This window comes from Oncorhynchus mykiss, chromosome 10, assembly GCF_057628025.1.
Source record: "Oncorhynchus mykiss isolate SJ-2025 chromosome 10, ASM5762802v1, whole genome shotgun sequence".
NCBI classification, from domain to species: domain Eukaryota; kingdom Metazoa; phylum Chordata; class Actinopteri; order Salmoniformes; family Salmonidae; genus Oncorhynchus; species Oncorhynchus mykiss.
Genome location: NC_143031.1, coordinates 15,343,515 through 15,361,607, shown reverse-complemented (window position 1 = coordinate 15,361,607; position 18,093 = coordinate 15,343,515). Strand labels below are relative to the sequence as shown.

Here is an 18,093-nt window from a genome sequence, read left to right as displayed (position 1 = left end):
AACCATTCAAAAAGAAAGATATTGAAATTAAAGATACCCCCCCAGACTGTTGTTGAGATTCAGTTGGCACATCCGCATTTGCACTGAGTTGCCATCTTACAGCAACAGCAAAAGTCAGTGGCTGCATTTCAAACTCATAAAAGACACACACCCTTGTCCACTTACCCTCGCCCTATGCCTTTGGGGAAATCTCCGCGGCCATAGTTGTCATCGGTCCAGATGATAGGCTAAGCAAGGGAAGTTTGCAATGTATCCCCCTTAGCCCTCGTTTTTAATAGAGTTTGCGAGTGTACAATTATGTTCACTTCGGGGCCTGAAACGCCCCATAATTAGATTTGTGAAGATTGTACATCCGCTAATAAAAGTCAGACCAAAACATAAAACCTCAACGTCATTATACAAGTGTAAGTAAAACCGAATGTAAATAAGTTAGAAATTGTGCTACTAATGCACAAACACGTTTCATAAAGTAATTATGTTTTTGTTTGGTTAGCTTTCGGAAATGTTCCTTCTTCAGAAGTAGCTCGGCAGGCTAACTTTATTTAGCTAATTCATTTGCTAGCTATCATACAGTAGGTGTATATTAATAATTATATAGTTAATATAAGTAGACGTGGAATCATAATTGACTGTAGAGCATATAAAGCACCCACAAGCTACCGGTGGCTGAAAACACAATCATTGCGGGATGAATGCAAGTGGATACTCGTCAGACATCATGATACATCATCAGAAGTGTCTACTTAATTCGATGGCTGGGGAGATAGGGTGTGTCTTTTAAGTGCTTGGAATGCAGGCAGTGTGTCACGCCTGCTCCCGCTCCCCCTCTCTGGCACTTGAGGTCGCCAGGCGGCCCATCGTTACGCACACCTGTCACCATTGTTGCGTGCATCAGCGCGTCATGGGACTCACCTGGACTCTACCTTATTGATTGCCTCCCCTATATCTGTCACTTCCTCCCCAGTGTCTGCGTTAATGTCGTTTTGTTCCCCTTGTCCAGATGCTGTTCTTGGTTTGTTTCATGTCTGTTATTAACTCCCTCTACTTGCTTCTCGTCTCACAGTCTGTCCTCACACAGTGGTTGTATTTGATCGTTTATTGAAAAAGTATGGTTTTCTGCTAACAAAGTCACGCAACTACAGAGGACAAACAGGTACACAGACGTTTCAATTATTTTTACTCAAGATTATTTAAAAAAAAATGCACCTTCCCCAATGGTAAAAATATTTTCACATGTACTGTAATAATAAACCAAGCATACAGACTTTGGGCACGTCAATATCATTGTTTGTTTTCACCACCACAATAGACTGTCAATCTCGACAAATGGAAAAAAAAACATCCCTCCCTACCTTGTAGGCTTACCCAGTATCAAAGGCTTGGGAAGTTTCAAATGTCATTAAACGTTTGGGTGTTTTGTAATAGATGTATCTTTCTATTCACCAATTGGCCACTGCACAGTTTGGATTTATTTTTTTTTTGTCAGTTAAACATATATACGCACAAAGATTTTTTTTAAAGTGACCTGGATTGCACAATCAAGTCCGGGACTTGCTATTGTGGTCCCCTTTTTTTTTACATAAATACATATTAGGTTAATTCGGGAAAGAATTCAGACCCCTTCACTTTCTCCACATTATGTTACTCTCATTCTAAAATTGATTAAATCATTTTTTCCCCCTAAATCAATCTACACACAATATCCCATAATGACAAAGCAAAAACAGGTTTTGGGCATTTTTGCAGATTTATAATTTATAAAAATAAAAAAAAAACATTTACATAACTTGTCAGACCCTTTACTTAGTACTTTGTTGAAGCACCTTTGGCAGCGATTACAGCCTCATGTCTTCTTGAGTATGACGCTACAAGCTTGGCACACCTGTGTTTGGGGAGTTTCTCCCATTATTCTCTGCAGATCCTCAAGCTCTGTCAGGTTGGATGGGGAGCGTCGCTGCACAGCTATTTTCAGGTCTCTCCAGAGATGTTTGATCTGGTTCAAGTCCAAGCTCTGGCTGGGTCACTCAAGGACATTCAGAGACTTGTCCCGAAGCCAATCTTGCATTGTCTTGGCTGTGTGCTTAGGGTTGTTGCCCTGTTGGAAGGTGAACCGTCGCCCCAGTCTGATGTCATGAGTGCCCTGGAACAGGTTTTCATCAAGGATCGATCTGTACTTTGCCTCGATCCTAACTAGTCTCCCTGTCGCTGAAAAACATCCCCACAGCATGATGCTGCCACACCCATGCTTTACCGTAGGGATGTTGCCAGGTTTCCTCCAGATGTGACGCTTGGCATTCAGGCAAAAGAGGTCAATCTTGGTTTCATCATACCAGAGAATCTAATTTCCCACGGTCTGAGTGTCTTTAGGCCATCTCCAAGCGGGCTGTCATGTGCCTTTTACTGAGGAGTGGCTTCCGTCTGGCCACTCTACCATAAAGGCCTGATTGGTGGAGTGCTGCAGAGATGGTTGTCCTTCTGGAAGGTTCTCCCATCTCCACTAAGGAACTCTAGAGCTCTGTCAGAGTGACCATCAGGTTCTTGGTCACCTGTCTGAACAAGGCCCTTCTCCCCCGATTGTTCAGTTTGGCTGGGCAGTCAGCTCCAGGAAGAGTGGTGGTGGTTCCAAACTTCTTCCATTTTAGAATGATGGAGGCCACGGTGTTCTTGGGGACCTTCAATGCTGCAGACATTTTTTGGTACCCTTTACCAGATCTGTGCCTCGACACAATCCTGTCTCTGAGCTCGACAGACAATTCCTATGACCTCATGGCTTGGTTTTTGCTGGGACATGCACTGCCAATTGTGGGACCTTATATAGACAGGTGTGTGCCTTTCCAAATCATGTCCAATCAATTGAATTTACCACAGGTGTACTCCAATCAAATGGTAGAAACATCTCAAGGATGATCAATGGAAACAGGATGCACCTGAGCTCAATTTCAAGTCTAATAGCAAGGGGCCTGAATACTTATAAGGACTTTTTGTCCTGTATTTTTTTTTTATACATTTGGGAAAATCTCAACAACAAAAAAAATTATTTGCTTTGTAGTTATGGGGTATTGTGTGTAGAATGCTGAGGAAATATGTTTATCAATCAATTTTAGATTAAGGCTGTTACGTAACAATATTGTGAAAAAGTCGAGGGGTCTGAATACTTTCTGAAGGCACCGTATGCCGGCAAGCATGCTATGACACCGACATGCATTTCTCTATGTCAGATGGCTACTGCGTCTGCTATACAGATATAGACGTTTAGAAGGAGGGTAATTCGTAAATTTTCGACCAGAACATTTTGTATAAAGATAAGCATTATATAGTTAGATTATAGGAGTAACTCTGGTAGGCATGAAACAGTCTTCCTCATCTCGAGTTCAACTGTCAAAGTCAGCTGGAGCGCCAGGGCGCACTGCCTTCATTTCATAGGCCTGCAGTAGCTAAAGCTTAATAATAGCCACACCATACCAAACCTTAACAAACGTTTCTAAACTTTATTAGGGTAATATCAAAAGTAAGTCACGCCATTATTTATAATCTAAACCAGGGAAAAAACGCACTAGGCTCCCATGTGCCCCTCTAAATAACCACACAACTCTCCCCAAAGCAACAAAAACAATATTGACAACCCTCCCCTATTTTTGACCACCCTCCACCCCAGTAAATTTCGATCTGTCCCTAACCATTAATATTTTCAAAGTGAAAACAACGTATCATTACTGACGGTCATTAACAAAGGGTTACAATGCACCAACCACTGGACCAGTGCGTTTGCATGGCCCGGTTTCCCGGATATTGAGATTTTTCTTATGGACCAATGGAAGCGTGACCTCCGCTTACGCGGGGTACCGGGCCATGCAAACGAGTCGCCCAATAGCCAATAAGAATGCAAAGATTTCTACTGGATGACCAATAGTAATGCGGCATTTCCCTGGCGCTCCCAGTCCGACTTGTGTTGAGTGGATCACGGTCTAGGGTGGGATAACAGCTACTGACGTCTCCATATATCTTAGTCGATCCGGTTCATGTACGTTCGTCAATGTATGTGTCAATTAGAACTGCATGCAACTTGGTTGGTCAATTTGGGGGAGGATTGCGAGTATTTAGGAAAATAACAATTTCCGTGCCATTGAATTAACCAAAATAACAATCAGGAATGGACGAGAAGTGTTTTACGAAGGAAATCGATTTATGGATCGAACAAATCAACGACTGCAAACAGCTGTCAGAGAGCCAAGTAAAAACGCTTTGCGAAAAGGTAAGGTATACGGAAATATAACTTTCCTATTGTAAAATGTTTCATTGTAACATTCATGGGATGATACTATACATATTGCGCAGTTTGTCGCTATCAGCACTTGCCAAATAGCTTATAACATAATCCTGTCTAGTTTCAAGAGCGGTTATTTATATAGCCAACTTTCTCGTGTAGGTCTGTCTAAAATGTTCGTCAGTCTTTCAGAAATAGTAACATGTATGCCTTACAAAATATAGAACTATTCGAATGTAGCTGTTTGACCCTTCCATTCTTACCAGACATTCTTAAAATGGCGCCGATGTAAGTAACACATTACATTGCACAACTTCTCATTCTCCTCAGCTGTAAAACTGGTTTAGCATTTCACTGCAGCAATATGTATGGTTTATTTTGGAAATGCCAAACCTTTACATTCATTCATAGAAACATGTTTTTGTTTGGCACATTTTTGTTTTAAATGGCAAACGTGTCGGTAGTGGTGGACTAACTTGAAGACCAGCTAAAGAATGCAAGTCACATAATTGGCTTGCATTCGTTAACTGGTTTACTACCAACTCATTCAGACTGTCTGTCTCATTTTAGTTATGGGAGGCCTGGGGGGGGGGGGGGGGGGTTAGCGTCATACTGTATGTGCTGATCGTATGACTGAGTGTTCTGTGGCAAAATCATTGCGTTTGTCAAAGACATGTCAAGTATTTTCATTTATTTGTTTGATATAGTCAGACCATACACACTTGAATACAGTTGTAAAACAGACGTACACCCATCCTGGATTCCCACCCTGCGTGAACTGAACTGTGGGACATGACAATAACTAGGTCAGACTTAACTTTCACTTTATCAAGTCACCTAGGGTTTGAGCAGGGATTTAACATCAATCTTCATTGATAATCTTTTCACTTGGCTGTTACACTTATGTGTGGTTTTAAATACTTTTTTTTAGTAACTAGGTGTGTCTACTCATGTACTCGTTTGACTTGTTTACAAACAGGTGATTCATGTCCTGAGATGATTTGTAGGTTAGAGGCCAGGATTACAGTATGGATGAAAGTGGTACTCGGCTAGAATTTCCCATTGCCAAATATTCACCACTAGGCTACAAGGTGTCAGTGATCATATTCTATTATCCTGTGGAGTTCAGTCTCAATGAGTGGTTTTGCCATTTACTCAATGGTTTCCATGTTGTTGTAATCAGTTTTCTCACATACCCCTGAACATGTGATTGACCAGCTCTTAAACAGTAGGTATAAGCATAGTAGTGGTGTGGTTTTAGAGCACACATTTGCTCAGTCATGGCTGACGCATCCATCCCCTGTGCATTTTGTTAATGTGTTCAGCAGAATGCGTAGCCAGAGTAAAATTAGCTTTGGATGTGATTGATTCTGTGTTGCATCACTACCACATTGTTGCTGGGCTCTATGACTCAATATAACACTGGTGGAATGACATCTTGCTTGGGATACAAATTACAGAACGGGGGAAGAGTGATTTACCGATGAACTTCACACTTTGTTTATTCTGTGAAATCATTCTAGGCTAAAGGTTTTCTTATAACTATTGTCTTGTCAATTGTTTTATTACACTATTGAACTATTTCCTGGTCTGGCATGTTTAATTATTTAACATTTTATTTATCTAGGCAAGTTATTTAAGAACAAAGTCTTATTTACAATGACTGCCTGCCAAAAGGCAAAACGCCTCCTGTGAGGACAGGACTGGGATTTAAAAATACACTGCTCAAAATAAAGGGAACACTAAAATAACATCCTAGATCTGAATGAATGAAATATTCTTATTAAATACTTTTTTCTTTACATAGTTGAATGTGCTGACAACAAAATCACACACAAATTATCAATGGAAATCAAATGTATCAACCCATGGAGGTCTGGATTTGGAGTCACACTCAAAATTAAAGTGGAAAACCACACTACAGGCTGAGCCAACTTTGTACTGTCCTTAAAACAAGTCAAACTGAGGCCCAGTAGTGTGTGTGACCTCCCTACAACGCCTGGGCATGCTCCTGATGAGGTGGCGGATGGTCTCCTGAGGGATCTCCTCCCAAACCTGGACTAAAGCGTCCGCCAACTCCTGGACAGTCTGGTGCAACGTGGCGTTGGTGGATGGAGCGAGACATGATGTCCCAGATGTGCTCAATTGGATTCAAGTCTGGGGAACGGGCGGGCCAGTCCATAGCATCAATGCCTTCTTCTTGCAGGAACTGCTGACACACTCCAGCCACATGAGGTCTAGCATTGTCTTGCATTAGGAGGAACCCAGGGCCAACCGCACCAGCATATGGTCTCACAAGGGGTCTGAGGATCTCACCTCGGTACCTAATGGCAGTCAGGCTACCTCTGGTGAGCACATGGAGGGCTGTGCGGCCACACCACACCATGACTGACACACCGCCAAACCGGTCATGCTGGAGGATGTTTTAGGCAGCAGAACGTTCTCCACGGCGTCTCCAGACTGTCACATGTGCTCAGTGTGAACCTGCTTTCATTTGTGAAGAGCACAGGGCGCCAGTGGCTAATTTGCCAATCTTGTTGTTCTCTGGCAAATGCCAAACGTCCTGCACAGTGTTGGGCTGTAAGCACAACCCCCACCTGTGGACGTCGGGCCCTCATACCACCCTCATGGAGTCTGTTTCTGACTGTTTGAGCAGACACATGCACATTTGTGGGCTGCTGGAGGTCATTTTGCAGGGCTCTGGCAGTGCTCCTCCTTGCACAAATGCGGAGGAGGCGGTCCTGCTGCTGGGTTGTTGCCCTCCTACGGCCTCCTCCATGTCTCCTGATGTACTGGCCTGTCTCCTGATAGTGCCTCCATGCTCTGGACACTACGCTGACACACAGCAAACCTTCTTGCCACAGCTCGCATTGATGTGCCATCTTCGATGAGCTGCACTACCTGAGCCACTTGTGTGGGTTGTACTCTCTGTCTCATGCTACCACTAAAGTGACCAAAACATCAGCCAGGAAGCATAGGAACTGAGAACTGGTCTGTGGTCAGCACCTTTAGAACCACTCCTTTATTGGGGGTGTCTTGCTAATTGCCTATAATTTCCACCTGTTGTCTATTCCATTTGCACAACAGCATGTGAAATGTGTTGTCAATCAGTGTTGCTTCCTAAGTGGACAGTTTGATTTCACAGAAGTGTGATTGACTTGGAGTTACATTGTGTTTAAGTGTTCCCTTTATTAAAAAAAACACAAAACACATCCCAACACTACATAAAGAGAGGCCTAAGACGACTACACATGGCAGCAGCACAACATGGTAGCAGCACAAAACATGGTACAAACATTAAAGGCCACAGACAACAGCACAAAGGGCAAGAAGGTAGAAACGTAAGTATATCATGCAAAGCAGCCAAACTGTCAGTGTCCATGATTTGAGTCTGAATGAAGAGATTGAGTTAAAACAGTCCAGTTTGAGTTTATTTAAAAAATATAAAAAAATCACCTTTATTTAACCAGGTAGGCTAGTTGAGAACAAGTTCTCATTTACAACTGCAACCTGGCCAAGATAAAGCATAGCAGTGTGAACAGACAACAGAGTTACACATGGAGTAAACAATAAACAAGTCAATAACACAGTAGAAAGAAGAGTCTATATACATTGTGTGCAAAAGGCATGAGGAGGTAGGTGAATAATTACAATTTTGCAGATTAACACGAGTGATAAATGAGCAGATGGTCATGTGCAGGTAAAGATACTGGTGAGCAGAAAAGTAAGTAAATAAAAACTGGATGAGGTAGGTAAATTGGGTGGGCTATTTACAGATGGACTATGTGCAGCGATCGGTTAGCTGCTCAGATAGCAGATGTTTGAAGCTAGTAAGGGAGATAAAAGTCTCCAACTTCAGTGATTTTTGCAATTCGTTCCAGTCACAGGCAGCAGAGAACTGGAAGGAAAGGCGGCCAAATTAGGTGTTGGCTTTAGGGATGATCAGTGAGATACACCTGCTGGAGCTCGTGTTACAGGTGGGTGTTGCCATAGTGACCAGAGAACTGCGATAAGGCTGTAGATGACCTGGAGCCAGTGGGTCTGGCGACGAATATGTAGCGAGGGCCAGCCAACTAGAGCATACAGGTTGCAGTGGTGGGTGGTATAAGGGGCTTTAGTAACAAAACGGATGGCACTGTGAAACTGCAAACAGTTTGCTGAGTAGAGTATTGGAAGCTGTTTTGTTGCAGCTCGTTCATTGCTAGCTGCAGCGAACTGAAAAGGGGAGTGACCCAGGGATGTGTGCTTTAGGAACCTTAAACAGAATGTGACTGGCAGAACAGGTATTGTATGTGGAGGATGAGGGCTGCCGTAGGTATCTCAGATAGGGGAGAGTGAGGCTTAATTAAGAGGGTTTTATAAATAAGCATCAACCACTGGGTCTTGCGACGGGTATACAGAGATGACCAGTTTAGAGGCGTATAGAGTGCAGTGAGGTGTCCTATAAGGAGTGTTGGTGGCAAATCTGATGGCCTACTGGTATAGAACATCTAGCCCCTCAAGAGCACCCTTACCTGCTGATTTTATAAATTAAGTCTCCGTAATCTAGTATGGGTAGGATGGTCATCTGAATCAGGGTTAATTTGGCAGCTGTGGTGAAAGAGGAGCGTTTATGATAGAGGAACCCAAGTCTATGTAACTTTACCCTGCAGCTTTGATATGTTCTGAGAGAAGGACCATGTACTGTCTAGCCATACTCCCAAGTACTTTTATCAGGTGACTACCTCAAGCTCTAAACCCTTAGAGGTAGTAATCACACCTGCGGGTAGAGGGGCATTCTTCTTACCAAACCACATGATCTTAGTTTTGGCGGTGTTCAGAACAAGGTTAAGGGCAGATAAAGCTTGTTGGACATTAAGAAAGCTTTGTTGTAGAGCATTTAACACATCCGGAGGGGCCACCAGTATAAGACTGTATCATCTGCATATAAATGGATTAGAGCGCTTCCTACTGCCTGAGCTATTTTGTAAATTAAGAGTGCGGGGCATAAAAATGAGCCTTGGGATACTCCCTTGGTGACAGGCAGTGGCTGAGATGGCAGATGTTCTGACTTTATACACTGCACTCTTTGGGAGGGGTAGTTAGCAAACCAGGCCAAAGACCCTTCAGAGACCCCAATACTCCTTAGCCGACCCACAAGAATGGAATGGTCTACCGTATTAAAAGCTTAGGGCAAGTCAATAAAAATAGCAGCACAACATTGCTTTGACTAGAGGGCAATGCTAACATAATTGAGGAACTTTTTAAGTTTGCCTTGACACATCCATAACCTGCGTGGAACCCAGATTGCGTACCACAGAATACTATAGACATCAAGAAAGCCACTTGATTATTGACAAGTATTTCCAACACTTGATAAACAGGAAAAATTGAAATGGGCCAAAAACAGTTAGGATCAGCTTGATCTCCCCCTTTTTAAATAAAGGACCCCCATGGCTGCCTTCCAAGTAATGGGAACCTCCCCAGAGAGGTGCGACAGGCTTGGCGATGATAAGGTCAGCAACCTTAAGGAAGAGTCTAAGCCATCTGACCCAGATGTTTTTGGGGGTCAAGTTTAAGGATCTTGCCTCCCGGGTGGCGCAGTGGTTAAGGGCGCTGTACTGCAGCGCCAGCTGTGCCATCAGAGTCCCTGGGTTCGCGCCCAGGCTCTGTCCGGGGGAGGTCCGTGGGGCGACGCACAATTGGCCAAGTGTCGTCCGGGTTAGGGAGGTCTTGGTCGGTACGGATGTCCTTGTCTCATCGCGCACCAGCGACTCCTGTGGCGGGCCGGGTACAGTGCGCGCTAACCAAGGTTGCCAGGTGCACGGTGAAGCCTCCAACACATTGGTGCGGCTGGCTTCCGGGTTGGATGCGCGCTGTGTTAAGAAGCAGTGCGGCTGGTTGGGTTGTGTATCGGAGGACGCATGACATTCAACCTTCATCTCTCCCGTGCCCGTACGGGAGTTGTAGCGATGACACAAGACAGTAGCTACTACAACAATTGGATACCACGAAAAAGGGGTAAAAATTTAAAAATTTAAAAAGTTTAAGGATCTCATTTATCACTTCGGACTCAGTGACTGCCTGCCAGGAGAAACTTTGTAGCGTGGCAGGGGATAAAGAGGGAGGAGCATCATGGCTAGTTGCATTAGAAGGGGTGGGGGATGAGGAAATATTGGACGGGCAAGGAGGCATGGCTGAGGCGCATAGGAATCCTGACTTAATGAAGTGGTGATTAAAGAGCTCAGACATGTGCTCCTTGTCAGTAACAACCACATCAACATCTAAGGGACATGGGCACCTGTGAGGAGGGTTTATTCTCCAGGGCTTTAACCATTTTCCATAATTTCTTGGTTAGACACACAGAGAACTGCTCCTTAAAGTAACTAACTTTGGCCTTCCGGGTAGCCTGAGTGCACCTATTTCTAATTAGCCTGAATGAGAGCCAGTCAGCCTGAGTATGCGTGTGAGCCTTTCGCCAAATGGAATTCTTGAGGTGGAGTAACTCTGCCAGATCACGATTTAACCAGGGGCTGTTTAAAAAAATATATAAATCTTTATGGGGGTGTGTTTGTATAGGCCGGGAGAGATCTTAGGGCATTTAGGGGACAGGTTGGTGCTGATGGTGGACAATAACACCCAGCAACAGTCAACGAAGAGCTATTTGAAAGTTTAATGTTTAAAACCATCATTGTTTGGGGGCAGACTTGGTGGAGACATCCGAGCACTGAAGGTGATCCTTGGTAAAGATTGCCACTCCACCTTTGGAAGATCTGTCTTGCCGAAAAGGTCATAACCAGAAAGGTTAACCTCAGTATTCAAAACACTTTCTTGACCATGTCTCAGTAATGACCAACACATCTAGATTGGTGCCGTGAACCCCCACTTTCAAATGATCAATTTTAGGTAATAAGCTTTTAGTGTTAACGTGCAGAAAACCCAGGCATTTACGAGAGCAGACATCATTGAAGCAGATTAAAATATTTTTAAAAAATGTATTTAACATTTTATTTAACCAGGTAGGCCAGTTGAGAACAAGTTCTCATTTACAATTGCGACATGGCCAAGAAAGCAAAGCAGTTCGACACATACAACAACACAGAGTTACACATGGAGTAAAACAAACATACAGTCAACAATACAGTATAAACAAGTCTATATACGATGTGAGCAAATGAGGTGAGATAAGGGAGGTAAAGGCAAAAAAAAGGCCATGGTGGCAAAGTAAATACAATATAGCAAGTAAAACACTGGAATGGTAGATTTGCAGTGTAAGAATGTGCAAAGTAAAAATAATGGGGTGCAAAGGAACTAAATAAATAAGTAGGGAAAGAGGTAGTTTGGGCTAAATTATAGGTGGGCTATGTACAGGTGCAGTAATCTGTGAGCTGCTCTGACAGCTGGTGCTTAAAGCTAGTGAGGGAGATAAGTGTTTCCAGTTTCAGAGATTTTTGAAGTTCGTTCCAGTCATTGGCAGCAGAGAACTGGAAGGAGAGGCGGCCAAAGAAATAATTGTTTTTTGGGGTGACTAGAGAGATATACCTGCTGGAGCGCGTGCTACAGGTGGGTGATGCTATGTTGACCAGTGAGCTGAGATAAGGGGGACTTTATCTAGCAGGGTCTTGAAGATGACATGGAGCCAGTGGGTTTGGCGACGAGTATGAAGCGAGGGCCAGCCAATGAGAGTGTACAGGTCACAATGGTGGGTAGTATATGGGGCTTTGGTGACAAAACAGATGGCACTGTGATAGACTGCATCCAATTTGTTGAGTAGGGTATTGGAGGCTATTTTGTAAATTACATCGCCGAAGTCAAGGATTGGTAGGATGGTCAGTTTTACAAGGGTATGTTTGGCAGCATGAGTGAAGGATGCTTTGTTGCGAAATAGGAAGCCAATTCTAGATTTAACTTTGGATTGGAGATGTTTGATGTGGGTCTGGAAGGAGAGTTTACAGTCTAACCAGACACCTAAGTATTTGTAGTTGTCCACGTATTGTAAGTCAGAGCCGTCCAGAGTAGTGATATTGGACGGGCGGGCAGGTGCAGGCAGCGATCGGTTGAAGAGCATGCATTTAGTTTTACTTGTATTTAAGAGCAATTGGAGGCCATGGACGGAGAGTTGTATGGCATTGAAGCTTGCCTGGTGGGTTGTTAAGTGTCCAAAGAATGGCCAGAAGTATACAGAATGATATCAGAGCAAAAGTCAGAATTGGGGCTAGCAACAGTATATGGGCCAGGGTGTACATGCACATTTCCAGATATCATCAACAGTAATACAATCAGGGCAGGGAGAGCTCTGCAGTGTTGATTTATGATGTTTGAATGGCAACAAGATCATATTGTTCAGCAATTTCATCAGGTAACTTGAATACAAAGTCAGTGAGTGGCGTTTAGAATAGGATGGGAGGCCAGGAGTCTGTGTAACCAATAGAGTCCCGGGTGTGGGAACAAACGGACTGTACCACAGTTGGGTAAACGAGCAAGTTCAAAGTCAACAAAGCTTGCAGGAGTCCTGAGGCAAATAGCATAAAGCACAAGAAAAAATACATATAATGACGTGGGTCTAGCCATTGTAAGTAGGGATGCACCGATATTACATTTTTGGTTGATACAGATATCTGATATTTCCCTTACCAAAAAAATGACACTGATATATCGGCCTACTCCGATATGCTTACCGATCGTGCATCCCTAATTGTAGGTTCAGAGTCACTCGCCCCAACAGTGCGTTTGTTTGGAGGCGAGCGAAACCTCGTGGGAGAAGGGGCAGTGTGGTGGGGGTACCTGTACCAGACTGAGGAAGATAGGCCAGGGCACATGGTGAACAGATCGCCAGGTGGAATCCAAGCAGCAGGCAACGGGAGTAGGTGTCACACCCACTTGGGAGTTTTTTTAAATGTATTTTTTCCCCTGGAAGGCAGATTCCTTGTAGAAAATCCCAGTTAGCTACCTAACGTTACTAGCAAGTCTGTTCAGTTTTTTTCCCATGTGGAAAAGGTCATTAGCTAGCTATATTTCTTAATTTCCGGCGTATGGTACTTTACGACGTAAATATCTGACTTTAATTAGAGTGCCACCTTGTGTCATATTTTTGCTCAATTACTATTCTATTTTTATTTTTACTATTTGTATTCACTTTTTGTATTGTCAAAAGGTGAACCTGTAAGTAAGCATTTCATTGCTCTGTGTATGACGAATTAACGAACTTGAGGTTTTTAGCTGATGCCAGCAAGGCATATCTTTAGGTGCTGTTGTGAGGGGTGAGGCATTTACGTCATCCATTCAATATAGACATGTCGAGATCAATTGTTTTAGGTTACTGATGAAAGATCTGTCTTCTGAGGTTATACCATATTGTAAGCTGTCTTGACTCAGTTATATACTATGTTTACCAATGTTCTAAGTCCCACTGACCTACAATAGTTTGTCGGGTTCTGGTTCTTATCTGATTCTTTTCATTTGGAATTGCCACTCAAATTGATTTGGAACAATATCAGGTTTGTTTCATATGCCTTGGTCGCTCTGTTTCTCTCCTCAATCTGCCAGTGTCTCTCCCCTGCTTTCTCAGGGCGTTGCTGCCTGGAGCAGAGATCTCTCGCTCATCTCTGAACCACACACAGTGACACAGCCCTGCTCTACTCTATGCCTGCTCCTCTCCAAATGGGATTTGTGCTCTAAAAGCTCCTTATACCACTCAACCCCCAGTGTAGTTCTGCCAACAATTTATTATCCCAGCCAGACACCTCAAGGAGCATCTCTACTGATTAAAAAAAAAAAGTATTTTCTGTCCCTTGAATGGTCTGGAGGCGGGTCTAGGCATATGTTTCCACTTTGTTTAACCTAGAACTTTTTTCAAAGACTAACACTGATGCTTTTTGAGGGGGGAGATTGCATTGGCAACAAATATAGCTCTGCATGCAATCTGGTGCATTCTATAACAGTAGTGGACTTTTCTGCTATAATATTATCTGCTTTGTCCCCAGCAGGCCTTGTTGTTCTTCTTAGAGTGGGCCTTGTTGTTCTTCTTAGAGTGGGCCTTGTTGTTCTTCTTAGAGTGGGCCTTGTTGTTCTTCTTAGAGTGGGCCTTGTTGTTCTTCTTAGAGCGGGCCTTGTTGTTCTTCTTAGAGCGGGCCTTCACAGTCCACTGGTTTCTAGGAACTGCTTTGCCATTCAACTAGCTTGCCAAATGTCATTGGTCTATTTATTTTCTTGGGGAGGTTATGGGTGGGAAGGGAGGCTCTCAAACGTTTTGCAATGTAGCCTACAACATAGACTTATGTTTGTTTTGTCCAGGGTAAGGAGAAACTTTGCCTAATTGTGTGGTTTTGTCCAGGCGAAGGAAATTTTGACCAAGGAATCCAACGTGCAGGAGGTCCGATGTCCTGTTACAGTGTGTGGAGACGTCCACGGCCAGTTCCACGACCTCATGGAGCTCTTCAGAATCGGAGGAAAGTCTCCAGACACAAACTACCTGTTCATGGGAGACTACGTTGACCGAGGCTACTACTCTGTAGAAACTGTCACACTACTTGTAGCACTTAAGGCAAGTATTGTTATCGTACACTTGGAATTTTTGAATGACCATTCATATTTGAACTTGCCCTACGAGAGTGCTCAATGATCATTTACACCGGGATTTGTGATGCTAAAGTAATATAATGCTAAGACACTCATTCAGAATGCTCTGGTAGGCTATTCATTCAACAGTTATGTTTAGTAATCCCCTATATTTTGAACATTGATCACAGGTTAGGTACCGTGAACGCATCACAATCCTTCGGGGGAACCACGAAAGCAGACAAATCACACAGGTGTACGGCTTCTATGACGAGTGCTTAAGGAAATACGGCAATGCAAACGTATGGAAATACTTCACAGACCTCTTCGATTACCTTCCTCTCACGGCCTTGGTAGATACTCAGGTAAGAGGTGTTAATGTTTTAAGTATCCTATGTCTTTGTTATTACGGGGCTATCACTCTGTTATTAGTGTGCCTGTGCAGGAGTCTCGTTGTTGAACCTGGCCTGAGTGGAATGGCAACCATGTATTGTGCTAATACGGTTGAGTAAACGTTGGTAAACTAGGTCCTTGTTGTCATTTTGAGGTTTCACACATATAAGCCATATGAGGTTGAATCTGCAGTGCTTTAACTGTTGTATGCTGTAAATAAAAAATAACTTAAGGGTATGTATCTAATGTCTCAGTCAACTGTTACGCAGAGTCAGAACCAATATTTAAATTATCATGTTCTGTTTTCTTTCCCTTCTAAGATATTCTGTCTTCATGGAGGCCTGTCTCCGTCCATAGACACGTTGGATCACATCCGAGCGCTGGACCGTTTGCAGGAAGTGCCACACGAGGTACATGGCTCAACAACCCTGCTTCTGAGCATACTCTGCTGTCTCATTGCTGCTAGTTAGAAGTAACTTTTAGGTACAGGTCTAGGATAAGTTTGTCTGCTCCTAAGCTTAACGTCAACCATTTGGTCAAAAAAACACAACTGACCATATTGACTTTCGATCCTACTCTGTTATTGCCTCCCCTGCTCTGTGACCTTATTCACCATAGATCTTTATCCATATCTTTATTACTATGCTGCTTCCACAGGGCCCCATGTGTGACCTGCTGTGGTCAGACCCAGATGACCGTGGGGGCTGGGGAATCTCCCCCAGGGGGGCCGGCTACACCTTTGGCCAGGATATATCCGAGACATTTAACCATGCCAACCGCCTTACCCTGGTCTCCAGAGCTCACCAGCTGGTTATGGAGGTAAGCTGTCTGTCACTGGTTTGCCATGCTTGAAATCTGAAAGGTGATCATAATGTGAAATATGAAAGCATTAAGTTAGCCACCTCATTCAGGTTGATGCACATGTACTATAAAATGTTATGTCTGTAAGACTGTCTCAGATTTCTGATTCACAACTACACTGTCCTACTGTTTTTCTTATATGTTTTTCTATAGGGTTACAACTGGTGCCATGAGCGAAACGTGGTAACTATATTCAGTGCACCAAATTACTGTTACCGTTGTGGTAACCAGGCATCTATCATGGAACTCGACGACACCCTGAAATACTCCTTGTAAGCATATTGATTACCGTTCCATGAATGGCAAACTGTCCTCAGTTTGTTGCTCTACCAGCAAGGTCCTCTAGTTCTGGAGGAGGCAGTAAAAGAGCATCTGTTAAATGACCTAAATGTAATGATCTATCAACAGGATTTTAGATTAAAAACGAGATGTTTGTTTTCCAGCCTGCAGTTTGACCCTGCGCCTCGTAGAGGGGAACCCCATGTCACCCGTCGCACCCCGGACTACTTCTTGTAAAACCTCACCACTTGTACAGGATTGCCATGATTTCTGAAAGTACCTTCAGCATCCAAAACCATGGGAGAGGGGGCCAGGGTCGGGCGACACAGCAAAACATCAATGTACATAATTGTATTCACATCACTATTTAAGCATTCACAAAACATCTGTACATGGACCAAAAAGTGTTACAAAATTCTCCAAGGACTCCAATTCCTTACTCCTCTAGCTCTACTCCCCTGTTTCCATTCTCAAGGTTAGCACAGCAACCAAGTTTTGTTAATTGAAACATTTTCAATCCAATGCACCAATGCTGATTTTGTGAATCTGCACCTTTTTTTTTCAGTATATTTAAAAAAAAAACCTGTTTGCACTTTAAAAAAAAATGTTTATTGTCCAATGGAGATGTTATCTCTCAAATCACCAGGCAGGTCAAAACTCCATCCCGCCAAAACAGGCTGAAATTTTAGGCGGCCTTTTCTAATGGCGTTTACACTAAAAAGGGCATTATCATTTATTATAACCTCATAGTGTGGAAATGTATATAAAGCACAGGAAAATCACATTTGACCGGACTGGGCCTATGTGTTTTTGCAAGTCAGAAGATGGCTGTTAAACTCTACGGAGAGTTTTTTTTTTTTTTTGTCTTAAAAAATAAATATTTAGTCACCAGGTTTTTGCTGGGTTAAACAGATGCCCTTCCAAGTGTGTGTGTGTGTGTGTGTGGCAGACAGATCAAGAAATTCCATTGGAAACAGTCACACACTAAATCATAATCATGAGGAGTGAGTTTGTATTGAGGGATCCTGTTGAATAAAGAATTAAGTTGTTCCTTGACTTGTGCCGTGTTTACTCAATTGATTGTATAGCTTCATCTGACAATGCTGATGGACTTGATGACGAATGATTCTGTTATCCAAGTGATGGCAAAATATGCTGACAAAACAAACTGATTGTAGGTGAAAAAGAACTTCCATGGATGCTGAGGATATTTTGCTTCTTAATTTACGTCCGTTCTCATTTTTACATAGCACTGTAGGGATAAATACTTCGGATCCAACAACCAGTAAACCACTGCTAATTTCCCAAACGTGTAATTGTTGATAGGTGTCGAAGGTAACATGGAAATACACAAATTATGGTGAAAGAGGGCCATCTAATGGCAGGACTCGAAGTTACAACCCGGAATGTGTGTCAAGGTAAAGATTTGGAGCTTACATGCGATAGATGGAAAGCAGTGGTGGGAAAAAGTAGCTTATCACTTGAGAAAATGACTCAAGTGAAAGTCACTCAGTAAAAAAGTATTTGGCTTTAAATATAGTTAAGTATACGTTTCAAATCGTTTATATTAAGCAAACCAGACGGCACTAATTTCTTATTTTTGTTTAAATTTACGGCTTGCCTGGGGCGATCTCTCACGCTCAAGACAATTTTATAAAAGAAAAAGCATGTGTTTAGTGAGTCCGCCAGATCAGAGGCAGTAGGGATGACTAGGGATGTTTTCTTGATTACATTTTTTTTTTTTTCAAATTTCCTGTCAT

At 43.0% G+C, this 18,093-nt stretch overlaps 1 protein-coding gene across 2 annotated transcripts; it reads left to right on the top strand.

Moving 5' to 3' along the window:
- Positions 1–3,905: 3,905 nt before the first annotated feature.
- LOC110533384 (serine/threonine-protein phosphatase 2A catalytic subunit alpha isoform) lies at positions 3,906–17,389 on the top strand. Of its 2 annotated transcripts, none has more exons than XM_021617523.3 (7): positions 3,906–4,252; positions 14,577–14,786; positions 14,992–15,165; positions 15,514–15,603; positions 15,851–16,012; positions 16,208–16,326; positions 16,498–17,389. In XM_021617523.3, exons 1-7 carry the CDS (start codon positions 4,151–4,153, stop codon positions 16,568–16,570), a joined length of 930 nt encoding a protein of 309 aa, XP_021473198.1. In that variant the 5' UTR covers positions 3,906–4,150; the 3' UTR covers positions 16,571–17,389. The 2 variants fall into 2 exon arrangements, with proteins under 2 accessions (XP_021473198.1, XP_021473199.1); XM_021617524.3 differs by having other exon boundaries at positions 3,928–4,252; positions 16,208–16,237.
- The last annotated feature ends 704 nt before the right edge of the window (positions 17,390–18,093 follow it).